We start from the raw sequence: 26,867 nt of genomic DNA, 5'->3' as shown, positions 1-26,867 counted from the left end.
AGAATCCCAGCTATTGCTGGAGGCGAGCCACTGGGTCAGATCCTTTTAAGATAAAAGCAGAGGCGAGGGTCATCGATTATACAAGATCAGGCGGGTGGGAATGGCAGAAGCACTTTTCTGCTCTTATTACTGCTGCTCTTTCTCTTATCACCTCTCCAGGCCTTCATATGCACGCAAATATTTCACAAAGCCGTATCCTCTGCTCCGACCCCTTTTTTGTAACTCTTCTGTGGGGAGGAGGGGCGGTAATGTTTTCTCGAAAGCGGGGCGACGCCTGCGCTCCGAGGCCGAAGCAGAGGCCCAGAGCACCTCCCTCGACTGCCGTGTGGGCCGGGCACCGCCCCAGAGCCGGCGGAGCGCCCCGACGCCCACCAGCCCCGCAGCGGGCGGCGACGTCGAGGCACTCTCTGGGCGTTACGGTCGCCCCTTTTGGCGGGCTCCGGCGTTCCCAGGCCCCGCCCCCGGCGTGTCTAGCCGCAGGAGCGGAGGCGGGCACCGCGCTCCCATTGGTGGAGTGGCCCGCCCCGGCCCGCCCCCTCCCGGCCCCGACGCGAGCACGCTGAGTGGCGGGGGCGGCCGAGGATCTGCCCGTGCGAGGAGCGGCGCCCAGGGCGAGGGCGTGAAGATTGGGGTGCCTGCGTTAGGGCCCCCAGGAAGCTGCTGGTCGGGAGTGCGGCCGGCGGCCCCGGGGGAAGGGGGGTGGGTGGGCTGAGAGCAGCTCGGCGGTCAGGCCGGCCCGCCGCCCCTTCCACCCACCCCCGTCAGCACGCTGGGCAGAAGCTTCCTGGCTCGTCAAGCCGACGCAATGGCGACTGCTGAGGAGATGGAGTCTTCTCCACCGACGGACGCGAGCTGGGAAGGCGGCAGCGGCGGGGACGACGAGATGAAGCAGGCGCTTCCGGAGCCCGAGTCCTCCCCACAAAATGGCGGCGGCGCCCTCAGCATCGCGGAGCCCGGCGGCAGCGCGGCGCCTGAGGAGACCGCCGTGGCCCAGGCCACCCCGAGCCTCAGCCACGAGCAGCCTCAGGACTCGTGTGAGGCGGGCGCGGCCGCCCCGCTCAAAGGCCCCGAAGAGCCCGAAAGGCCCGTTAGGAGGAGTTTTCAGATTCCCAGGAAGAGCAGAGAAAAGAAAGGTGGTGCCTTCCCTCCTCCCCAACCTCTCTTCCTCTCTCCCCTCCATCTTTTCGTTAGAACCTCTCTGTCTCCTCTTCCCACACCCAGCCGAGACACGTAAACACGCATGCAGCGCCAGCCGCCTCTCCCTCACCGCCACGGCCCCACAGCTGCTGCGCCTGGGCGCGAGAGAAGGCGGCGGAACCACGCTCCCCTGCTCCCTCTCTCCCCGTGGAAGTTGGAAGTAGCTCAGGTTTGAAGCGTGTCCGTAAGGCTGCAGCTCCCCGCGAGGAAAGATGGTGCTCGGCGCCCCTCCCTGCCACCCCTGAAGGCAGAGAAGCCGGGTGTCCTCCTCAGGATGCTTCGGAGAAGTCGCACTGTGGAAATAGCTCGTGGCCGTGGATTCTGGGGCTTTCTCCGAGGCCGTTGCGTTTTGAGGACCACAAGTGCTTCTCGCTATGGAAGTTCTTCTGCAGCTTTATGTGTCTACTTGAAATGGGCTGGATGTCAGCGCCTTCCCTGGTTTAGAAATCTCCATTAGTAGATGTGGTCCATGCACACTGCTATTTTCCATCACACTTCATTTCCATGTAGTTTTTTCCCCCTCCTTTGTTTTTGAAGCTGTAGATTAAATAGGTCTTTATTTGTAACTTCAAATTTAGTCTGGTTTTTCTTATACTTGAGAAGAATGGGAAGGTAGGTTCTTGGTGCAGTAATTTCCCTGTGGGGGAAAAACGAGAAGCTAGCTTATGCCCAAGAGTCACCAACTTGATATTGCAGATGATAGAGGTTCAGATTTTTTTAAACTCCAATTTTAGCTTTTGGAACAATACGGGAATAGTTATGTTAACTGCGTTTACTTTTTTAAAAATCTTAATGGCATATTGTGACTAATGGAGATCAAGATTAGCATTACATTTTATTATTATAGTGATAGTTTTTATTGTCCAGTGATTTTGGATATTTTGAGTTTAGTCAACTCCAAGTTCTTCCTCTTTTTCCTTGCTTCGTGGTTCAGTTTTTCATGATTTACTTTTGGAAATAATAGGAACTTTTTAATTTGTGGGAAGTTTTTTGTCATTTGAGCCTTAGTAAAGACTTGCCTTAGAATCCTGAGGGAAGAGTGTGCTTCCTTTTTCCCATGTGCATAACTAGCTCCATTTGCCCAATTGGAATTATTGGAGCCTCTGATCAGTAAGATACAAATGAGGTCAAAGCATTGGAAATGCTTGGTGTGAAAAACCATATTGACAAAGATGGAGTTAGCCTTTGTTCCCTAACATGAGGAATATTTTTAGAAATATTTTTTAAATGAGTTAATGTAATAGACTTTAGGGTTCAAAAAGATATTGTACGTGTTAAGGTTGTCAGTTCTTTTAGTAGTTCATATGGTTAAGCTGTTTGGTTACAGTCCGCCTATGTGAGAAAAGTCAGATACCCAGCCTAAATTATACGTTGCAAGGACATTCGATGGGCTCTGTTTATGAGGTAGGAGGTTGGACTTTTTTTACTTGATAAAAACAATTCGAAATTAATTTATTTTTAGGTTTTAATTTTAAGTGCCTAAGAATATGGACATAAATCGCAATCTACCACTTTTTAACTTTGTTGGGACCAGAAAATTGGCCTGGAAGCCCTTACAGTTTGATTTGAAATGTGGGAAGGTGATACGTGCATGTGTTTTTTTAATTATATAAACCAGATCCAGAGGTTGCTGTAAAAGAGACTTCAATTGAACACGCTAAAAGTGGAAGTAATTGAGGGATTAGGAAATATAAAACCTAGTTGCCTTCCCCTGAGTCTGATGCTCTTTGGGGAAAATTTATATTTTCTATTTTCACTTAGAGACAGAGCTTTTAGGTTAGAAATATATACCACAGTGGACTTTTTTCACATTTAGTGGAAACGAACTGTGTAACTTGCCCATATAATTACACACTGAGCAGTAGCTCTTCCAGTAGTGCAAAAATGGTTTAAATAGATTAAAAAAAAAAATTAAATAAGCAGCTATTTCACCACCATGACTTTATCCTTTGCACATTGAGAGAGGTTAGTGCTTGATGATAGAATTTAAGATAAAAATTCAACTCTTCATTATTTAAAAAAAAGATCAAAAACAGTTGCAGGTACTGCTATTTTTATACATCATCCCAACATCATGTCTTGGAAAGCTTGAAAGGTATCACTTTATGTATAGAATTTAGTGAGGCATTAGCTGTGGTCGTCTGAGTCTTACCAGTAAATATAATTTTCAGTAGATAGGGCTGCTTGAAGTTTTTAGTATCAAAGGTTCTGTTGCATTTGTCTTTTAATATGGCCGATCTTTGCTTATGACTGATTTTCCAGTGAAATTTTAAGATTAGGACTTGGATAATTTATTGCATTTTAAAGGTAAATTCTACGTGAATAGCCTGTTGGCTCAAAGTTCTTTTCTTGGTTTTGACGAGCATGAGATGGTGTTGGCAAACAGTGGTGATCCAGTAAGTTGTAGGCACCGTTCTAAGCACTTTATTAACTATATCTTATCAAGAATCCTGTGTGGTAGGTACTATTCCCATTTTGCAGATGAGAAAACAAGTATTGAGAGGTAAACTAACTTGCGCAAGGTCACAGGTAGTAAATGGTAGAGTTGAAATTTGGATTTAAGTATAGAGTAGCTCTTTTGTGTCGTCTAGCTGATTCTGACTCATAATGACCTTATAGGACAGAGTAGAACTGCCCTGTAGGGTTTCCTAGGCTGTAATCTTTACAGGAGCAGGTAGCCAGGTCTTTACTATGGAGCCGCTGTGGGTTCCAACTGCTGGTCGTTCCATTAGCAACTGAGTGCTTAACTGTTGTACCACTAGGGCTCCCAGGGTACTTCTTACCACTGTTACAGTTTGGCTAGCAAGGTTTTTTTTCTTTTTTAATTGTGTTTTAGGTGAAAGTTTAGAGCACAAATTAGTTTCTCATTCAAAACTATACACGAATTGTTTTGTGAGGTTGGTTGCAATCCCTGTAATGAATGTGTCAGCATGCTCCCCCTTTGCACCCTGGTTTCCATTCACCCAGGTTCCCTGTCCTTTCCTGCCTTTTTGTCTTTGCTTTTGGGTAGGTGTTGCCCATTAGGCCTCCCATACTTAATTGAACTAAAAAGCAGGTTCCTCACATGTGTTAAACTGTTCCTTTTTATAGGCCTGTCTAATCTTTGGCTAAAAGGTGAACTTTGGGCATGGCTTCAGTTCTGAGTTAGCAGGGTGTCCAGGGGCCATAGTCTCAGGGGTTCCTCCAGTTTCTGTCATACCAGTGAGTCCGGTCTTTTTTTGTGAATTTGAATTTTGTTCTACATCCCCCCCCTCCCCGCCCCCTCTGTCTGGGACCCTCTTTTGTGATGCTTGTCAGAGTGGTCTTTGGTGGTAGCTGGGCACCATCTAGTTCTTCTGGGCTCAGGGTGGTGAAGGCTGTGGTTCATGTGGTCCATTAGCCCTTTGGACTAATATTTTCCTTGTGTCTTTGATTTTCTTCATTCTCCTTTGCTCTGAACGTGATGGGACCAGCAGATGTATTTTGGATGGTCACTTGCAAACTTTTAAGACCCCAGTAGACTATAGAACAAAGAAGGATATAGAACATTTTCTTTATGAACTGTGTTACCACAGTTGACCTAGATGTCCCCCAAGACTATGGTTCCCAGTAGCTTGGTCCCTCAAGGTGTTTGGCTCTGTCTAGAAAGCTTCTGTGATTTTACCTTGGTCAAGTTGTGCTGACTTCCTCTATACTGTGTGTTGTCTTTCTTGTCAACAAAGTTAACACTTATTTACTATTTAGTTAATGATTACCTTTCTCCACTCTTTCCCTCCTTTGTAATCCTCAAAGATTGTTTTTTTTCTATGTATAAAGCTTTAGTTTTTGTAATAGTGGTCTCATACAATATTTGTCCTTTTGTGATTGATTTATTTCACTGAGCGTAATACCCTACAGATTCATCCATGTTATGAGATGTTAGGGTTTTTTTCTTATAAACTAAGGACTTAAGTTAGTTTCTGGTTTGACATGTTTGTAAAAAATATTTTTCCCAGTTATGTTCCTCATCCCTGAGGAATTTTATGATTCAGAAATTACATTCACTATAAAATTAATACATGTAATCAATACTGGTGGCAGATGGAATGACGTAACTGTTGACTGGAAAAATATAAAATTTTCCTCTTTGATGTACAGTGAAACCTGTGACAGCTGGAACTTGACAAGACTGCCGTGCTTTTCCAGGTCTTGCAAATTTTCCGCCTTTGACAGGATACAGGCTTAACCGTTTTTATGTTGCTTGCGTTTTCCTTCTCTGACAGGTTCCAGCTTTTGTAGGTTTTACTTATGTTGTATTATTTATAGGCTGGGGTATTTTCTGTGGCGTAAAGTTGCGCTTCTCTTACATGGAGCCAAATTGTAAAATTGTACTTTGTTAGTAGATGTTTAATTGTTGGCTTTTTTTACTCTCTTAAGTCATCTAAGGTAAATTAAAACCAGTAATTGTATTTGATACAATTTTTCCCTCCAACGTTCTTGGGAAATGAGGTAGTGATGATTCACTTTCTGGAAAATGTTTATTACCTGATATTTGCTGTAGGGCACAAGGGAGTCTCTCACAGATTGACTGTTTTATACACCTGGGTCCATACTTTTCTGGTTTAGGAGAATACATGGCTAATTTTTCTGCCAGAATCTTTTCCCACAGAGTTTGCAGTTGCGTCTTTGGATCCTTTGGGGGCAAAGTCTTGTTCTTAAGGAAATTTCCGTGGTGTTTTAGTAGTTGCATATGGACAAGTGAGTCCTGAGTACCATAAATCTCCCTATATAGAAGTAAACCTGAGCAGGAAACTAGGCAGAACCCAGTCATCCACATAAAACATTTGATAGATGAAAATTCTAAGTACTGGAGGTAAAATTTTCTTTGACCTATCCCCAGTCCAAAACAAGTCAACTGTTAGTTACATATTTATACTCATCTCTCTTCATCTCTGCCATTGGGTTCATTCCTAATTCTGCATTATTTAATCTTACTGTTGATATAGAAATGAAACACTCTTAAAGTATTATGTCTATACTAATTTTTTTATTAAAATGAAGAAAAGTGATTTTTAAAGTATCTTAAGTAAATTATTGCTAGGAACAAATGGATAGTCATTGTATTGTAATCATTAATACCACTAGACATCACCTTTGGATTCAGAGGGAAGAAATAGAGACTACTTGTGATTCCCAGCCCACATTTGCTATTTCCTATTCTTCGGTGAATTAGTTTCTTTAAATTGGAAAATTATTTATGCTTCATATTTTCCATTTGTATGTTTTGAAGCAGTGGTGCTTCCTTTATTTTAAAAGTTTAGTTCTTACGTATGTATGTATGTATTTTTACATACACATGTGTATATAGTTTTAATACACACACAGGTCCGCATTAACACTACATGAATTGGTAAAACTAATTGAGGGAAGATATTCTTTTGACTAAGAAACAAAGCTACTATTCGATGACCTAAATTTTAAGTCTGTCAGCTGCTTAAATATAAACTTAAAATTTTGAGTATGCTTTGTATGTAACCAGTAATGAAAAATATTTACCGATAGTAAAGACTGGGAGTCAGGAGACCTGAATTCTAGTTCTGACTCTGTGATACTGTCTGTTTCCTCATCTGAATTAAAAATCTCCAAGTGCCCATCAAAATCTGTTTTTCAGTCCCATAAAGTACATCTGGAGTCAGTGCTGTCTTTAGGAAAACTTTGTAAAGTATGATCAGAAATCAACTTATTAGCTGTTTTTCAAACTTGTGTTTAATAGAATCCCTTTAAGCAAAATTATTCATTTCTTAATATGTTAAGGAACTATTGCTACTGCCGTTAACCTTTATAAACCAAAAGAGGGTGTTTCCATGACTTTTGACCCAGTTAATGCTGCAGGAAAGTTAAAATGAGAAAACATATTTAAGAGATTACAGAGAAGACACATAAGAGTAGAACATAGGCCCAGAAATCAAATTCTTTGTTCTTTTATAGCTGATTTCTTGTAGCTAAGTGTTTTATGTTTCCCAGCATATAAAATGAGGAAACAATATTTTTTCCAGCTATTGGAATGAGTAGAGGTTCCAGTTATGACATGAGTTATATATGCATATACACACATCTTTTACTTTACTTACGTTTAGCATACAAGATTTGGAGCCAGACAGCCTGAATTTGAATCTCAGCCACCCCATTCACCTACTAACTGTGTGAGATTGGGCTACGTCAACTGTCGTTCATTTTCATTTTGAAATGGGCATATTGAGTTTTAAAGGGCGGTTTTGATGATTAAATGAGATAATGCATGTAAAGAAAGCTCTTCGTACAGTGTTTAAAAACTAGCAGTGACTTAGACGTAATAATTGTCAGCATACAAAGAATGTACGCTGACTTCCCTAAGTGAAATGAACGATTAACATATAATATGTTTTATTCCCTACTTGGATAGTCACATAGGTGTTTATTATTGAAATTGTTGTTGTTTGGTGCCCTTGGGTCGGTTCTGACTCATAGTGACGCTGTGTACAATGGAACAAAACAATGCCTGGTCCTGCGCCATCCTCATGATCATTGTCATGTTTTAGCCCATTGTTGCAGCCACTGTGTCAGTCCATCTTGTTGAGGGTCTCCCTCTTTTTCACTGATCGTCTGCCCTACCAAGCAGGATGTCCTTCTCCAGGGACTGGCCCCTCCTGATGACGTGTGCATAGTACATCATTATGGGTCAAGTAACGATGGATATATTTTCTCCAAAGAAGTAATGATATTTCGATTGGGGTATTCCCAGTGTTAAGAGATTAGAGACATAAAGGAGACCATCAGGGAATGTACATTTAGAGCATAAAGTCGATAAATTTTTAAACTGTCATTATCGGCACATTGGCAGTAACGGGCTTGAAATTACACCATAACTTTGTTTTTGTAGAAATGATCCTTGGGAGAAAATCATACAAATTACAACTGGCCTAACTTGTGAAACCAACAGGCATTTAAAATATAAAATGCCTAGGATATAAATATTTTTTAATGTTAGATCTAAAATAATTGCACTGTCTTCTTTATTTTTACTCGGACGAATTTTTTTTTCTGTTGGCAATCTACTTGAGCACGTTCGAAGTGACTCTACAGGACATTACTTTGGAATAAAATGGGAATGTTAGGGGTTTTTTTTTTGAAACTAATTTGAATGTAAACTTCATTAAAATTTACACGATTTGTGTAATTTTTCATTTATGATTAGATTGCTAGTGGGAATAACATTGGGGCAGCTTAACTAAAAATAATTTTTACCTAGACTAAAAATTCCATGAAAATTTGAAACCATGTCGTATTTTGGGGCACTTTTTAGCTACCTAAAGTCACTTTGTTAGTTTAGAAATATAAAAAACCCGCTGCCATCGAGTCGATTCTGACTCATAGCGACCTTATTCTGCATAAAACCCAACTTTTGAAAAATCATGTTTGGCCCATTTGGGTTTTTGAAAGCCTGTATAATGAATGTTGAGACTTACCCACATGCTGCTTTCCTTACCAAGTTTTTTTTTTTTTTTTTTAAATCTCCAGTTTAGCGTTGGGAGTAGTCATCACAAAGATAAAACGTTTTTATCTACTGCATTCCATAAAACAGATTTGAATTGAGAAAATGTGTTCCTTTTACCCTCTGTTCTCTGAGGTTTCATTTTTTATATATTACAGAATTGTTAAATTTGTGAATGAGACTTGAAAATGACAATTTTGATTGTCACAGAATATATTTGGTCTTCAATATGAAAAAATGTAATGACAAAGTTCTTATTTTCTTCGCTCACTTACTTGAGCATTTAACCTGTTGAGGCCACCACTTACAATTCTAGATGCTGGGATATGAAAAAAGACAAATGAACACAGCAGATATCTTGCTGTCATGGAGTTTACGGTCAATAGATTATTGAGTGTATTCATCTGTCACAAATTTGATTATAGGACCCTTTGTGTTTAATAGTCTTGGTTCTATTTGAGTGCATTTTTTTCCCTGCTGTTACTTCGCTCAGTGTCTTTTTATTGCTTTATTTGTGTTGACTTTATTTAGTGTGCAGTCTCAAAGTAGTGGTAACCATTTGTTCAAGACACATTCTGTCATTGAAAGCTACATTTTTTATAGGTACTCCTGTAAATGGATATAATATTTGAGAGCATGTCCTTCAAAGCCTTATAGCTATGTACAGAAGATACAGTAAAAAGCTTATTACTTAGTTGCTATCCAGTACCTTTAAGAGTATGTACAAGTAGAACCTAAAAATTTTTCAGCTGGTATTTACTGACTCTTATTAAATAGTGTTTTTAAAGAAATGACGGTAATAGGGTATAACATAGGTTCCGTAAAAAGTTCTAAGGAGTCCTTGGGTGGTACGAACTGTTAACTCTTGGCTGCTAACCAAAAGGTTGGCAGTTCAAATCCACCTAGAGGTGCTTTGAAAGAAAGGCCTGGCAGTCTACTTCTGAAAAGTCACAGCCATTAAAAACCCAATGGAACACAGTTCTACTTAACACACATGGGGTTGTACTGAGTTGAAATCAGCAACAACTGGTTTGGTTTTTTGGTTTATGAATAACTATCTACATTGAAAAATAAATGATTGCTTTTAGGTTTGGGGGAATTTTATAGAGAGTTGGTGTTTGAAATTTACTAGTAAGTTAAAATATTTTGCTTATGAAGTGGAAATTTGAGGTTATAAGACCAGTAATCCCCATAAACTGGATATTTTAATTAGGAATCTTAAAAATGAGGTGTAGGTGATCAGAAGGAGCCCTGGTGGCACAGCGGTTAAGCACTTGGCTGCTAACCGAAAGGTCAGCAGTTGGAACCCACCAGTGGCTCCATGGGAGAAAAGACCTGGTGATCTGCTCCTATAAAGATTACAGCCTAGGAAACCCTGTGGGGCAGTTCTACTCTCTTCTTACAGTCGCTATGAGTCGGAATCGGCTTGATGGCACACAGCAACAGCGTGGCTGGGGGTGGGGGCCTAGGGAATAAAAGATCTCCCACAAAGCCTGTAAGTTGTAGATCTGGTGTTCGTGTCCAGGTTTGACTACAATTTCCCATAGTAAGGAAGTTGTTACAGTAAATGTCCTTCTGTTTTATATTGGCAGTGTAAGAAGCCATCAGGATGCAACATTTTTTTACTTCAAATTTTAGTACTAAAACCAAATAGAATTATTTTATAGACACACAGGTGTCTTAAATGTTCTTATGCTTTCATATACGGTGTAAGCATTAAATTTGTTGAAATACACCATCCCAGATAATACTTCCTCCATGTAACATAGGATAGTTGATACAAGTTGAGTATGTGCACAGGTTCTTACCAGAGTCTAAGCAGTTAGGCTGCCTAATGTAGCATCCCTGAGGTTTGCAAATTTGTCACCTTGTCCGCATGTGTAATGCCAGATCCTCATTGTTGAAGGAGGCAACTGGTTTTAATTTTTCTTTAGTTGGTTTCACTTTTGCATATCGCAAAATAAGATAGGCTTTACGCCTTTTTTTCTCTTTATTTAAAAGCTAACCAACTCGTAAAAATATAAGCTACCTTTTAGATGGAATGATCTTAAAATTTATAATTTTTTTTTTTTAATTTTAGCCCTTTTCCAGCCATTAACTCCAGGCTCCCGAGAATTTGAAGATGTTTTAAACATTCTCCATTCATCTTACCTTGAACCATCCTCAGTAGCAAATTTTAACTACAGACGTGCTTGCTTGATACATAATGAGCTTTTGGAAAAGGAGGTATGTTTTAAATTGTGGTTATTGTAAAGCTCTTCAGAACTGGTTTAATAGGCTGAAATTTGTTTTGCTTTCCTTTACTCTAAAAATGGTAAAGTTTTTAGGAAAGCAATATCGTGGAAGGGAAAATAAATTTTAAATGACAACTTTTTTCTCCTAAGCATTATTGACCTAGCATTTCATTTGTTAGCTATGTTAAACTCTTACTGATGTGTATGTAAGATAAGTTTTTTTTTTTGCTAAAAATGATTCTTAAACATAGGGACAGTTAACTATATAATGATTTAATTGTAAACTCATGACAAGGTTTTTGGTTCTTTAATTTTGTACACCTGTTAATTTAATTGAATCTCTAATAGTATATTATGTCTAAATTGGAAGATAATGAAATCAAACCTGTATTTTTCTTAGGGTATACTTAATTTTTTCCCCAATGATTGCTTTCTGGCTGGATTGTCTTAGTATCATTAGTGGAAACTCTTAATGAACAAGTGGGAACAAAAGGGAATCGTTAACAGTGAATTTAAGTTTTACGGACAAATCGGAATATTCTTTGAATAAGAAGTATTCTTTGATGTAGGATAAGCCAGTATGTGTAATTCTGAGGTAATGTAAATGAGAAGTTTAGAAATATTTAATGTATATTTCTTTCCAGTGGACATGAAATACTCTTAATTTTGTACTTTTACAAGTTGATTAACAAGGTGCTAACTTTGAAAAGATCCCTGAAGGGGAAGACTGCTACTTGCTCCCAGAGAAAATTGTAACTTGGTAGTTTGGTGGGGTTGCATGGTACGATAGGGATTATTTGTTACTTTCTATACGAAAATTTAGTCTAAAGATTCATTAATTATATTATTGAAGATTAGTATTATTCTGAATACTGCATATGAAGTTGTTAGATACGGACTCCACCTTTAGAATATATATCCATTTGCTTGTATCTGAACGTGAAACCCAGCAGATTAGGGTGACTTAGAGTTCAGATGTACTTAGGCTAAGTTACTCTTTTATCCTAGAAATATTTATGGAGCACATCTGTGTGCCTGGCATTGAGAATAGAGTGATAAAGATCTTCCCTTGTCCTAGTTGAGTTTATAATCTGGCACTTGGTCATTCAGCAGAGATTTATTAAACCACCTAATGTATGCAATACACCATCCTCAGGAAAATGGGAGATACAAAGAAAACTAAAACTTGCATGTGGTACAATTTTAATAGAAATTTAGTTAAAATTGATCATAACTAGGTGCTTGTTTGATTATATGGGTGAAGAGCCAGTTACAATGGAAAAAGAAAATTTGAAGAGCTGAAATTACAGGGAGGAGAATTCAGTTTCTACTTCAGTGGGCTTTTAGAAGTTCTTGGAAATAAAAAATAAAATTTCTGAAACTCTTAGCTTGCAAATGTAGTCACATGCTAAGTAGTTGTTATAGATATAATTTCATTTAGTTTACAGAAAAGCGAAGAGAACTGAAGTTTGATGGTCGCTTAGATAAGGAACTTTCAGAGTCATATGCATTTCTCATGGTTGATCGACACCAGGTGAGTGAGCCCTATAAAAAACAATGTGAAGATGTTTCCATTGTAATTTATTGATTTTCCAGTTGTTTGGTAATATACTTGATAATTATGAACAATCATTTCCTAGATGTGTAAGTGGAAGAAATGTTTTAGTGGGGCAAAGTATTTCATTGTTTTGTAATTTAGTTTTCAAATGTGCTCATTTTTTCTCTCTGACCAACCCTTTTTTCTTTTCCTAGGATGTGCTTGATAATTAATGATTTTCCGTTTGTTAAAAAAAAATTATGTTTTATATTGCTTGAAACCCTTTCCTCCCTTTCCTCTGCCTTTAATTGAAGATGTTTATGTGGAGTTACTTTCTCTTCAAATGTTGTACTAGTTCTTATTTTTTCTAAAAGATGTTTATGTAAGTGCCGGGAATCACAGGCTAGCATAAACAAAAATAGAAGCTGACTATGGTTTCATTGGGAAGCATAAATCAATTTCACATTGACATTTTTCTTTGTTTTTAATGAATTAATGCCACCATTAATACTTACCAAAACCGAGATTTTAGTTTGGTCGTTCTCACATTAACTGGGATATATATAAAGTTTCTATAGTATAGAATGTATGTAGCTTAGATTTTACTTAAAACAAGTGTATAGATTACCTTTACAAGGTTTTAATGTAACTATGATAGTAAGATGAGTGCTTTGTTTATTTTAGGTTCAAACCATATGTGAAAAAGGATTACAGGTGGGCCAATCGAAAATAACAATACTTGGCAGTCCTTCCATGGGTAATCATTTTTGTGTTCTCTTTTCATTTCTATTTATCTGCTATTAAGTTGCCATTTAAAAATGTGTTATCTAATGTAATTTTGCTGCAATCTTTATAATTAAATTTAGGTATCATTTGTCATATTTCCAGAAAAGGATGCTAGTTTCAGGTTCTAAAGTATAAAATCATTTTTATCTTCTGTTTCTGATTTTGTGTACTTCAAATTGATTGAAGATTTTTATTTTAAAATGTCTTGGTCTAGTCCTGGTGATTTTGAAAAATTTCCTTAGTTTCATGGACTCTTTTTCTGGTTTTATTTTTGTTCTGGTTATATCAGCTATTTTTACTATCCTTAAATTTCCTGAGAAAGATGTCACACTTTTTATTATTAGCTTAAATATTTGGGTTATTTTGTGTTCGTGTCCTACTTAAAATTAAATGTCTTTTTTTTTTTTTTTTCTGTTTACTAGGCATCTATCTTTCTAGGTATGCTGATTTATTACAGGCTAATCCTTTGGAAGCTGGGGCAACGGGTGATGTTGTTATTTTTAAAATAATGAAGGTAACTTCAGCTCTTATGTTTCATATATCAAAGACAACATTTGATTTGGATTTTAGATGGCCCTAAGTTTTTAGGGATTTGAGTAAATTAAAAATACATACTTGCTGGTGGTTGGCATATAAAGATACCTTTGAGAGTGGTTTATTTCTCATCTGTGGTCTAAGGGAAAACCCTGGTGGCATAGTGGTTAAGTGCTACGGCTGCTGATCAAAAGGTCGGCAGTTGCAATCCACCAGGCACTCCTTGGAAGCTCTGTGGGGCAGTTCTCCTCTGTCCTGTAGGGTCAGTATGAGTCGGAATCGACTCAACGGCAGTGGGTTTGGTCTTTTACTTAAAGATCTTACAAGTTGGCTTTTCTTTCTGAAGAAAATGATAGTGTAATTTAGTTCAACGAAAAGTGTTGTGAATACAATTTTTACTTTCTTATTATTAAACAAATTCAAACAAAAAATTTTTTTTCAATGTTTAACTTCACCTTGGCACCCTGGTGGTGCAGTGGTTAAGAGCACAGCTGCTAACAAAAAGATCGGCAGTTGGAATCCACTAGCTGCTGCTTGGAAACTCTATGGGGCAGTTCTACTCTGTCCTGTAAGGTCCCAGTGAGTCGGAATCGACTTGATGGCAATGTGTTTGGTTTGGTACGGGTTGACTTCTTACTGCTTTGATGTTGGTAAAAAGTGTTGGGTTTTATTACCCAGGTTTTAGAGGGAGAAAAATTATTGGTATAGATGACTTATATTCAAAGAAGTATTCTATAATGGCAATGTTACTTAGTCAATAACTAGGTTTGAGTGGAAACTTAATAGGTTTTCTCTGTTTTAGGGTAAAATAAAGAGTATATATGACCCCATGGGTGTAAAAAGTTTGGAATCTACATTAAACAAAAGAGCTTTGGACCCAACACCAAAGCATGAATGTCACGTATCAAAGAATGCCAATAGAGTTACGTCTCTTTTGGCTTACAGGGCCTATGAGCTTACTCAGGTAGGTGCCTGGATCCATTTTAACGCTATAGTCTCATACCTGTTTGTCACCAAATTCTTTAGAATATCCCTACTGTAGTTTCTTCTGCCACCATAGCAGCCTAAACTCTGGTTGCTACACGTCACTGCTAGGGGCCATCTAGACTCCTTTGCCTCTCCCTGTTTGTTCAGTGTTTCCAAGACAGCTCACAAGCATACAGTAGCTCTTCAGGCCTGTGGAATATTATTCAGACTCCTTAGCTTGGCTCTCCCTGCCTGTTGACTGAGCCACAGCCTGGATTTTGTGTGACCACTGCTGTCACCACACCTTATTTTGTTTGAAGCTTCGGCTTCCGGCCTGTAACAGTGTCTTACTCATCCTTGAAGGTAAAGTGGAAGCCCCTTGGAATATCTTAATTCTTATTTTTTTTACTGTTGATTTAATAGATTTTATTTTTCTTAATGTTTTCTTAGATATAAACTTAGCTTAGAATTAATTTTTTAAAACTGCTCTGTTGTGACTGGTGTAAACTACACGTACGTAACATTTGATGAGTTTTAGTTATGTTTTTGTATGAGGTTTGACTGTCAGGTAATGCTATTCTTTTTAACAAACATAAAATATGTATATTATCCAAACGGATTGCTTGGAAAAAGTAGGGGCTGTGTACTTCAGGGGTGCTAACCTTCCTGGAAATGTTCTTTACTTTACAAAAAATAAAATTTGCTCCTTTTTGAACAGTCTCAGTGGTAGGAGATTTATTGTTGGGAACTTTTAGCAAAAACTACATATTCACCAAGGTCATTTGGAGCTGAGTCATTTGATTATCTTCTGGTAGTAGTAGTATCGGTAGATATGAGGTCTAACTATAAAGAAATTGTTGGTTTTTCTAGCAGGACTTGTAAACTGGTTTGTTGTTTCCCCCAAAATTTCCAGGTGTTTTTAGAGCAACTACACATTATTGAAATGAGTAGTTTTCCATGGGAATGCACTTTGGAGGACAATGCTGCTTTGTTTATAAACTTAGGTGCTGTCTTTAAATGAAAATGACTAGTTCCTTTGTAGTTCAAGCTCAAGTCACTTGCTATAGTCTGAGTCCCAACACCCTAACCTAATGAATGTGGCGAATGAATGAAAACGCAAATGGGTAGTGAGAAAAAAGCTGGTAACCTTGTTACCTGTGTTTCTACTTTACCTTACCATTGCTGCTTTGTTTACACTTGGAGCCCAGAATGTGTTTTTCTTTTGAAATAATGAGCTAAATGATAGTTAGGTTTGATTGAGATTGTGTCCTTAGTATTTTATTTGAGAGAGAACGTTTTGTATAAAGTCGGCTTCTGTGGACTGACCTCGGAACTTGGGCTCCATTTGCAACAGTTTTATGAGGAAATTTGGTGGCCAACGTGGCCAACTCAAAAGTAAACTTTTGAAATATCTGTTAGTACCTTATAGGAGCCCTGGTGGCGCAGTGGTTAAGCGCTCGGCTATTAACGGAAAGGTCATCGGTTCGAACCTACCGGTTGCTCTGTGGGAGAAAGATGTGACAATCTGCTACCATAAAGGATTACAACCTTGGAAACCCTATGGAGCAGTTCTACTCTGACTATAGGGTTGCTGTGCGTGGAATTGACTTGATGGCAATGGGGCGTTAGTATCTTGGGATCTGATGTATATGTAGAAGCAGAATGTTTCCATTCCAAAATGAATATACATTGCAAATTATTTTAGTTAAATTGACAAGTTCTGCTTAAAGATGTTTCCTGTCAGTCAGTTAAATGCTGTCATATTTCTCAGAAATCAGGCAGATAAATTTAATGTTCCCACTTTGTACTTTTTACCTTCTTAAAGAGGTTAATTTTACATTTTCTTATTTTTAGTATTATTTTTATGAGTATGGCTTTGATGAGTTAAGGCGAAGACCAAGACATGTGTGTCCATATGCAGTTGTGTCTTTTAATTACAAAGATGATACGCAAACTCCGAAGTTTATGCCTTCATCACGGTAAGACTTGTATACGTTTTAGACGTATTCCAGAATGGTATTGTGGTATATAGCTTGCTCTGCTGAGTTAGGAACATTTTTTTTTTTCTTCCCTTTTTTTAAATTTGTTTTGATTAATTAGGTACTTGAGTATTCATAATGACTTTTAAAAAGTCAGCGTGAAGGTTAGCTGTTTTACAAACTAAAAAACTTTACTTAAACCTTATCTGGTTAACTCTTTTCCTTGGTATTGAAGGTTTGTGTAGTAAAGTTTTTCAAAGTGAAATTTTGTGTATTAGGTTTGCTGAAAATGGGGAGCTTCTGTAAAGGATGTCCAGACTCCACCTCAAAAAAAAAATATTTAGGGGAGGAGCCTAGGCATTAGTAGCTTTTAAAAGCTTCCAGGTGATTCTGATTTTCAGCCAGCATTGAGTACCATTGTTAGATTATAAGCTGTAAATATAAGGCGATAAAATACAAAGCAGTTCTCTTTCTTTTTCCCCATGTGGCGATTCCAGAAAATGTTTGACCAAATTGGATATGTAAATTGAGATAGATGTAGGTGAAATGATTATTTATTTTTAATTTTTTACCTAGACATATTTGAAGTCACATGTGATATCTATTAATTTAGAAATACTACTGTTTTAAAAATCCATGTTTCACGTTTTATACATTTTTGAGATCAACTTCTTTATCCGTTTTTAGATTACATCATTGTTTTGTCTGTTAAAGTTTGAAATACAGCACTTTTTTCATGTCAGTGAACCATCCACAGCTACAAGTACCACTTCACATAATAGCAAGGCAGTTGTGTTTTTCATGACTATGATTCCCATGATATGTGCATTTAGTATAGTGCCTTTTGAAAGTGATCTTTAAAAGGTATCTGGCACTTAAAATTAGGAATTTCTTTGAGGGTATATTTTCTTTGACTCCTCTTTGATTCCATCTGCTGACTTCATGCTATTTAAAACAAGCCTTGACTGTATGTCCTTGGTGTACCTTGAATGTGCCGAGAATGCACCTGCCTCAGGGCCTCTGCATTTGCTGTTCCCTTGCCTTCCCCAGTTTTCTGCATTGTTAACTCCCACACTTCTTCAGAACTCTGCTTAAAGCTCACCCTATTGATGATGACTCCCCTGATCTGTTTTTAAAACCCCCCTGTCCTTCTATGTCTCTTTATTTTTCTCCATAGCGCTTAAAGCCATCATCATCTGATAAACTATATATTAACTTCTTGATTGTTGTGTCCTCTTCGTTCGATCTTAAGCTCCATGAAGGCAAGAACTTTGTTCTGTTCATCCCTGTAATCTTGTTACCTAGAACTTAGCCTAGTAAATAATAGGAGCTTAGTGAATACTTATTAAATGACTGAATAAGGCTGTTTTTTGAACTGTATCACCAAAATTAAAGTAATTGACAGAAACATTATTAAAGGACTCTTTTTTTTTTTGATATTTTTGGGAAAAAACATCTTCACATTTGGGTAGTGTTAAAAATAGCACTTATATCAAGGTCCTGAATGTTCACTTTCATGTTGTAATGTTTTTCTTTTTTAAAAATTTATTTGTAGAGTGAATAGCTTTAATGCAGATAGAAACTCAGGTAAGATTTTTATGTTTTTTTTCTTTTAATTTTGCAAATTGGAAGAATAAGTACATATAGTAAAACATCAATAAATTAAGTGCTTTGTTTATTTTTATAATGAATGAGAATTTGAAGAAAAAGCTCTTGAGGCCATGTTTATGAGGCCACCATCGTTTGGTGGTTCAAACCTACAGTTTCCTTTGAGAGGCTGCTGCTGCTGTGAATGAACTAGAGTTTTAGCACTTTAATTGAAAAGGTAAAAAATAAAACAAGCTTCACAGTTCAGCCTTTTAAAAATTAAATTCATCAAAGAGGTTTAGGATTTAAATGAGATAGAGAAGATTAAAAGCAATATTGACATTTACTATCTTCAAGTTTCTCTACAATGAAAAGAGAGCTATTAGAAGATAAAAGACTTGTGGGCATGTAGTTAACCAGATTTAATATAGTCCTTTTTTGGAAGGAAATAAGAGGGCAGGGATTATATTGCTTTTGCTCCTCAGCTTTCTGATAGGAAGACATTTAGACAGATAAATTTGTTCTTTGAAGCTGGAATTATTTTATATGGGGGAAAAGGTACCTGTAACAGAAATACTAATATTTGAACTCTTCTGTGAATATAAATGCCAAGTTTTCTGTTTTTCTCTGCTTTTGTTTCTTGATGTTTTTCCGCTTATTTTTGTTAAACTTGTATTTAGTTCTTTGGGTTGCCATGAAACTGAATTGGGTCATTATCTTTTTATTTAGATAAATTTAACTATACCTTGTGGAAAGGACAGCTTTTAAATAAAGGAAAGCTTCTGTGCTGTATTTCTCTGAGGTCAGCCACGCGTGCTTTTTTGCCTATCAAGCTGTAAGTATGTTAGTTACATGATAAGAAAATAGCAATTAGTGGTTGCCAATTTTATCAATTTCTTCTTTACTTTTTTCTAATTTCTTTTTTACATGTAAATTTTATTTTGCCTACAATATAAGAACTTAAATATAAACGTTGGTTTGTTTTAGAAAAACGTTGATTTGATAATTGTAGAAACTTTATTGGCAAAATGAACTCTCTGTTTCTCTGTGACAATAACAACAACCCTAACCTGTTGTCATCAAGTCGATTTCCACTCACAGTGATCCTATAGAAAATAGTACTGCCCCACAGGGTTTCTGAGACTGTAAATCATTACAGAAGCAGACTACCACATCTTCTGCAGAGTGGCTGGTGAGTTGGAACTGTCAACCTTTCAGCTAATAGCCGAGCACTTTAACCACTGAGCCACCAGGACTCCTCCTATTTTTCTGTAGGGTGAGGTAGTCATACACTTTCATGGTATAAAAATTTTTCTTAGTGATGTTAAATCTTTAAAATAATTTTTTTTTTTTTTTTAGTATACTTTATTGATGGTACATGACAAGGTTGGGCTCTCTAAGCCCCTCTCCCCTTTCTTCAGGGGGTATGGATGGAAACTGTAGAGGATGGGAGATTCTCAGTGTGTTGGATCAAGTTGGGGCAAGGACTCCCCAGCAGCTGAGAGAACCTCTCTTCTATTTGCTGGGTCTGGTGGTCCAAAGGGGTCTTATTCCTTGGAGGCCATGTGGACCATAAGGTCCACCACCCTATTACTGTAGCCAAATTCATTGTCGTACCAGGAAATGAGCTTGACAAAGTGGTCATTGAGGGCAATGCCAGCCCCAGCATCAAAGGTGGAAGAGTGGCTGTCACTGTTAAAGTCGCAGGAGACCACCTGGTATTCAGTGTAGCCCAGGATGCCCTTTAGGGGACCCTCCGATGCCTGCTTCACCACCTTCTTGATGTCATCATATTTGGCAGCTTTCTCCAGACGGCAGGTCAGATCCACAACTGACACGTTGGGGGTGGGGACACGGAAGGCCATGCCAGTGAGCCTCCCATTCAGCTTAGGGATGACCTTGCCCACAGCCTTGGCAGCACCAGTAGATGCAGGGATGATGTTCTGGGCAGCCCCACGGCCGTCACCCCACTGTTTCCCAGAGGGGCCATCCACAGTCTTCTGGGTGGCAGCGATGGCATGGACTGTGGTCAGGAGTCCGTCCACAATGCCAAAGTTGTCGTGGATAACCTTGGCCAGGGGAGCCAAGCAGTTGGTGGTGCAGGAAGCATTGCTGACAATCTTGAGAGAGTTGTCATACTTCTCGTGGTTCACGGCCGTCACAAACATGGGGGCATCAGCAGAAGGGGCAGAGATGATTACCCTTTTGGCGCCACCCTTCAAGTGAGCCCCAGCCTTCTCCAGAGTTGTAAAGACACCAGTGGACTCTACAACATACTCAGCACCAGCATCACCCCACTTGATGTTGGCGGGATCTTGCTCCTGGAAGATAGAGATGGGTTTCCCATTGATGACAAGCTTTCCTTTCTCAGCCTTGACGGTGCCATGGAGTTTGCCGTGGGTGGAATCATACTGGAACATGTAGACCATGTAGTGGAGGTCAATGAAGGGGTCATTGATGGCAACAGTGTCCACTTTGCCAGTGTTAAAAGCAGCCCTGGTGACCAGGCGTCCAATACGGCCAAATCCGTTTACTCCGACCTTCACCATCGTGTCTTAGGGATGCGGCTGGCACTGCATGAAAAGTAGCGGCTGTCTACTAAACCGGCAGGAGCAGAGAGCCTAAAATAATTTTTTAAAAAATATTTTGTTGTGGTTTGGGTAAAAGTTTATAAGGCAAATTAGTTTCCATTAAGCATTTTATACACATTCTGTTTTGTGACATTAGTTGCAATCCCTTCAATGTGATAGCATTCTACCCACTTCCTTTCAGGGTTCCCTATGGCTATTCATCTGTCTTTCCTGCCCCTTAATGCCTTCTGAACTTTGTTTTTGGGAAAATGCTGCCCTTTTGGTCTCCCATGGTTGATGTTCTGAGGAGCGTGGTCCTCAACAGGTGTTATTGTTCACTTTGTATGCCTGTCTTTTGTTTGGCTGAAAGGTGATCTCTGGGAGCGGGTTCTGGTTTGAGGGGTGTCTAGGGTTCATAGTCTCAGAGGTTCTGCTAGTCTCTGTGAGATGTAAGTCTGGTCTTTTTTATCAATTTGAATTTTGTTCTACATTTTTCTCCCACTCTGTCCAGGACCTTCTGTTGGGAACCTGATCAAAGCAGTTGGTGGTGGTAGTCGGCACCATCTAGTTCTTATGGTCTCAGGCTAGTGGAGGCTGTGGTTTGTGTGATCCATTAGTCCTTTGGACTAAGTATTTCCTTGAGTGTTTGATTTTCTTCACTCCTCTTCCCTCTGGACAGGAAGAGACCAATAGTTGTATCTTAGGATGACCACTTGCAAACTTTTAAGACCCCATTTGCTACTCAGAAAAGTAGGACGTAGAACGTTGTCTTTATAGACTATGTTATGCTGGTTGACCTAGATGTCCCTTGAGATTATGGTCCTAAGCCCTCAAGCCCAGTGACTCAGTCCCTCAAGATTTTTGGTGATGGCTAAGGAGTTTTCATAACTTTGCCCTCTGTGTGCTCTACTACATACGTGGATATCTTGGGTATCTTGGATATCTTGGGTATCTTGGATATCTTCGGTATCTTGGAGCACATACAAACCTGTATACGTTTGTGGGTATACTTCCATATGCCATCCCACACCTGTTCACTTTACACATCTACCTGTGTATTCACTCATAAGTTATTGCTTGTTATTGCAGGATTGCATATGTAATAGTATTTATCACTGTTGCCTTTTACTCTTGGGTACCTCCCATTGTCCTTCTTTGCCTTGGTCATGTTGTGCTAACATCCCACTTATTGTGCATTGTCTTTCCCTTCACCCAAGTTAATACATGTCTACTGTCTATAGGGTCACCATGAATTGAAATCGACTTGACAGTAAAGGGTTTGGTTTTTTTGTTTGTTTGTTTGTTTACTATCTAGTTAGAGATGTTCCCTCTCCCCCCTCCCATCCCTGTTAAACCATCAAAGAATGTTTCCTTCTGTGTAAACCTTTTCTTGACTTTTTATAATAGTAGTCGCATATAATATTTGCTCTTTTGTGACTGACTTCAGTCAGCATAACGTCCTCCAGATTTATCCATGTCGTAAGATGTTTTGTGAATTCATCATTGTTCTTTATTGTTGTGTAGTATTCCACTCTCTGTATGTACCATAATTTGGTTATCATTTCATCCATTGATGGGCACTTAGGTTGTTTCCACCTTTTTGCTATTATGAATAATGTGCGATGAAAATGGGTATGCATGTTTACTCAATGCTATGGCTCTGTTTCTTGAGGATATACACCTACTAGTGGGGATTACTGGATCATATGGTATCTGTATTTCTAACTTTTTAAGAACGTGCCATACTGTTTTCCACAGTGGTTGTATCATTTTATAATCCCACCAGCAGTGTACGAGAGTCCCGTTCTCCCCAGACCCTCATCAGCATTTGTTTTTTTCTGTTTTTTGATCATCGTTATTACCGGGATGAGATTATGCCATTGTTTTGATTTGCATTTCTGATGCTAACAATCAGGAGCATCTCTTCGTTATTTGTTAGCTGCCTCAATGTTGTCTTTGGTGAAGTGTCTGTTCATGTCCTTTGCCCATTTCTAAGTTGGATTTTTTGTTGTTGTTGGGGTGTTGAAGCTGTCTATAAATTTTGGAGTTTAGTTTCTTGTCAGATACGTCACTGCCAGAAATTTTTCCCAGTCTGTAGATTTTCTTTTTCTTTTTTTTTTTTTTTTTACTAATATTTTTATCTGTATTTATTTAAATTCATAAACATAATGCATGTTAGATATATAAATGCATTAAAATGCATATACACAAACACATACTTCTCTCTGAAGAAAGAAGCATATTTAGTGTAAAGATACATAAAAATAAAGGAAAGCCTGTCCCATTGTTAGTGAGTGCTCAAAATGGTATGTTTATCATCAGCCTCCTGCTGCTTTCTGGGCCATGATAGATGCTTTTTTTTTTTTTTTATAATAACTTTTATTAAGCTTCAAGTGAACGTTTACAAATCCAATCAGTCTGTCACATATAAGTTTACATACATCTCACTCCCTACTCCCACTTACTCTCCCCGTCTTGAGTCAGCCCTTTCAGTCTCTCCTTTCTTGACCATTTTGCCGGCTTCCCTCTCTCTCTATCCTCCCATCCCCCCTCCAGGCAAGAGTTGCCAACACAATCTCAAGTGTCCACCTGATATAATTAGCTCACTCTTCATCAGCATCTCTCTCCCACCCGCTGACCAGTCCCTTTCATTTCTGATGAGTTGTCTTCGGGGATGGTTCCTGTCCTGTGTCAACTGAAGGTCTGGGGAGCATGGCCGCCGGGATTCCTCCAGTCTCAGTCAGACCATTAAGTTTGGTCTTGTTATGAGAATTTGGGGTCTGCATCCCACTGATCTCCTGCTCCCTCAGGGGTCCTCTGCTGAGCTCCCTGTCAGGGCAGTCATCGATTGTGGCCGGGCACCAACTAGTTCTTCTGGTCTCAGGATGATGTAGGTCTCTGGTTCATGTGGCCCTTTCTGTCTCTTGGGCTCTTAGTTGTCATGTGGGCTTGGTGTTCTTCATTTTCCTTTGCTCCAGGTGGGTTGAGACCAATTGCTGCATCTTAGATGGCTGCTTGTTAGCATTTAAGACCCCAGACGCCACATTTCAAAGTGGGATGCAGAATGATTTCATAATAGAATTATTTTGCCAATTGACTTAGAAGTCCCCGCAAACCATGCTCCCCAGACCCCCGCGCTTGCTCCGCTGACCTTTGAAGCATTCATTTTATCCCGGAAACTTCTTTGCTTTTGGTCCAGTCCAATTGAGCTGACCTTCCATGTATTGAGTGTTGTCTTTCCCTTCACCTAAAGCAGTTCTTATCTACTGATTGATCAATAAAAAACCCTCTCCCACCCTCCCTCCCTCCCCCCCTCGTAACCACAAAAGTATGTGTTCTTCTCAGGTTTACTATTTCTCAAGATCTTATAATAGTGGTCTTATACAATATTTGTCCTTTTGCCTCTGACTAATTTCGCTCAGCATAATGCCTTCCAGGTTCCTCCATGTTATGAAATGTTTCAGAGATTCGTCACTGTTCTTTATCGATGCGTAGTATTCCATTGTGTGAATATACCACAATTTATTTACCCATTCATCCGTTGATGGACACCTTGGTTGCTTCCAACTTTTTGCTATTGTAAACAGAGCTGCAATAAACATGGGTGTGCATATATCTGTTTGTATGAAGGCTCTTGTATCTCTAGGGTATATTCCTAGGAGTGGGATTTCTGGGTTGTATGGTAGTTCTATTTCTAACTGTTTAAGATAACGCCAGATAGATTTCCAAAGTGGTTGTACCATTTTACATTCCCACCAGCAGTGTATGAGAGTTCCAATCTCTCCGCAGCCTCTCCAACATTTATTATTTTGTGTTTTTTGGATTAATGCCAGCCTTGCTGGTGTGAGATGGAATCTCATCGTAGTTTTAATTTGCATTTCTCTAATGGCTAATGATCGAGAGCATTTTCTCATGTATCTGTTGGCTGCCTGAATATCTTCTTTAGAGAAATGTGTGTTCATATCCTTTGCCCACTTCTTGATTGGGTTGTTTGTCTTTTTGTGGTTGAGTTTTGACAGAATCATGTAGATTTTAGAGATCAGGCGCTGGTCGGAGATGTCATAGCTGAAAATTCTTTCCCAATCTGTAGGTGGTCTTTTTACTCTTTTGGTGAAGTCTTTAGATGAGCATAGGTGTTTGATTTTTAGGAGCTCCCAGTTATCGGGTTTCTCTTCATCATTTTTGGTAATGTTTTGTATTCTGTTTATACCTTGTATTAGGGCTCCTAGGGTTGTCCCAATTTTTTCTTCCATGATCTTTATCGTTTTAGTCTTTATGTTTAGGTCTTTGATCCACTTGGAGTTAGTTTTTGTGCATGGTGTGAGGTATGGGTCCTGTTTCATTTTTTTGCAAATGGATATCCAGTTATGCCAGCACCATTTGTTAAAAAGGCTATCTTTTCCCCAGTTAATTGACACTGGTCCTTTGTCAAATATCAGCTGCTCATACGTGGATGGATCTATGTCTGGGTTCTCAATTCTGTTCCATTGGTCTATTTGTCTGTTGTTGTACCAATACCAGGCTGTTTTGACTACTGTGGCTGTATAATAGTTTCTGAAGTCAGGAAAGGTGAGGCCTCCCACTTTCTTCTTCTTTTTCAGTAGTGCTTTGCTTATCCGGGGCTTTCCGTTCCATATGAAATTGGTGATTTGTTTCTCTATCCCCTTAAAATATGACATTGGAATTTGGATCGGAAGTGCGTTAAATGTATAGATGGCTTTTGGTAGAATAGACATTTTTACTATGTTAAGTCTTCCTATCCATGAGCAAGGTATGTTTTTCCACTTAAGTATGTCCTTTTGAATTTCTTGTAGTAGAGCTTTGTAGTTTTCTTTGTATAGGTCTTTTACATCCTTGGTAAGATTTATTCCTAAGTATCTTATCTTCTTGGGGGCTATTGTGAATGGTATTGATTTGGTTATTTCCTCTTCGGTGTTCTTTTTGTTGATGTAGAGGAATCCAAGTGATTTTTGTATGTTTATTTTATAACCTGAGACTCTGCCAAACTCTTCTATTAGTTTCAGTAGTTTTCTGGAGGATTCCTTAGGGTTTTCTGTGTATATAATCATGTCATCTGCAGATAGTGATAACTTTACTTCTTCCTTGCCAATCCGGATACCTTTTATTTCTTTGTCTAGCCTGATTGCCCTGGCTAAGACTTCCAACACGATGTTGAATAAGAGCGGTGATAAAGGGCATCCTTGTCTGGTTCCCGTTCTCAAGGGAAATGCTTTCAGGTTCTCTCCATTTAGAGTGACATTGGCTGTTGGCTTTGCATAGATGCCCTTTATTATGTTGAGGAATTTTCCTTCAATTCCTATTTTGGTAAGAGTTTTTATCATAAATGGGTGTTGGACTTTGTCAAATGCCTTTTCTGCATCAATTGATAAGATCATGTGGTTTTTGTCTTTTGTTTTATTTATGTGATGGATTACATTAATGGTTTTTCTGATATTAAACCAGCCTTGCATACCTGGTATAAATCCCACTTGATCAGGGTGAATTATTTTTTTGATGTGTTGTTGGATTCTATTGGCTAGAATTTTGTTGAGGATTTTTGCATCAATGTTCATGAGGGATATAGGTCTATAATTTTCTTTTTTTGTAATGTCTTTACCTGGTTTTGGTATCAGGGAGATGGTGGCTTCATAGAATGAGTTGGGTAGTATTCCGTCATTTTCTATGCTTTGGAATACCTTTAGTAGTAGTGGTGTTAACTCTTCTCTGAAAATTTGGTAGAACTCTGCAGTGAAGCCGTCCGGGCCAGGACTTTTTTTTGTTGGGAGTTTTTTGATTACCGTTTCAATCTCTTTTTTTGTTATGGGTCTATTTAGTTGTTCTACTTCTGAATGTGTTAGTTTAGGTAGGTAGTGTTTTTCCAGGAATTCATCCATTTCTTCTAGGTTTTCAAATTTGTTAGAGTACAATTTTTCATAATAATCTGAAATGATTCTTTTAATTTCATTTGGTTCTGTTGTGATGTGGTCC

General features: G+C 38.7%; 2 protein-coding genes across 9 annotated transcripts in view; one reads left to right on the top strand and one right to left on the bottom strand.

Annotated features, from left to right (window-relative positions):
* Positions 1–542: 542 nt before the first annotated feature.
* The window catches only part of TASOR (transcription activation suppressor), a 75,446-nt gene continuing 49,121 nt past the window's right edge, over positions 543–26,867 (top strand). For all 8 annotated transcript variants that reach the window (XM_049862239.1, XM_049862236.1, XM_049862237.1 and 5 more), the window contains exons 1-9: positions 543–1,133; positions 10,767–10,912; positions 12,362–12,454; positions 13,142–13,214; positions 13,666–13,757; positions 14,580–14,741; positions 16,598–16,722; positions 18,278–18,309; positions 19,039–19,144. In XM_049862239.1, coding sequence (XP_049718196.1) covers positions 806–1,133; positions 10,767–10,912; positions 12,362–12,454; positions 13,142–13,214; positions 13,666–13,757; positions 14,580–14,741; positions 16,598–16,722; positions 18,278–18,309; positions 19,039–19,144 — 1,157 coding nt within the window. In that variant the 5' untranslated portion in view covers positions 543–805. The remainder of the gene's footprint in view (positions 1,134–10,766; positions 10,913–12,361; positions 12,455–13,141; positions 13,215–13,665; positions 13,758–14,579; positions 14,742–16,597; positions 16,723–18,277; positions 18,310–19,038; positions 19,145–26,867) is intronic.
* LOC126063836 (glyceraldehyde-3-phosphate dehydrogenase-like) lies at positions 19,845–20,924 on the bottom strand. Its single transcript, XM_049862267.1, has one exon. It carries the CDS (start codon positions 20,856–20,858, stop codon positions 19,857–19,859), a length of 1,002 nt encoding a protein of 333 aa, XP_049718224.1. The 5' UTR covers positions 20,859–20,924; the 3' UTR covers positions 19,845–19,856.

This window comes from Elephas maximus, chromosome 20 (assembly GCF_024166365.1).
Source record: "Elephas maximus indicus isolate mEleMax1 chromosome 20, mEleMax1 primary haplotype, whole genome shotgun sequence".
NCBI classification, from domain to species: domain Eukaryota; kingdom Metazoa; phylum Chordata; class Mammalia; order Proboscidea; family Elephantidae; genus Elephas; species Elephas maximus.
This window is presented reverse-complemented; position numbering and strand designations above follow the sequence as displayed.

Excerpts from the sequence above, each read along its gene's own strand:
- LOC126063836 (XM_049862267.1), bottom strand. The coding sequence starts at position 20,858 with ATGGTGAAGGTCGGAGTAAACGGATTTGGCCGTATTGGACGCCTGGTC.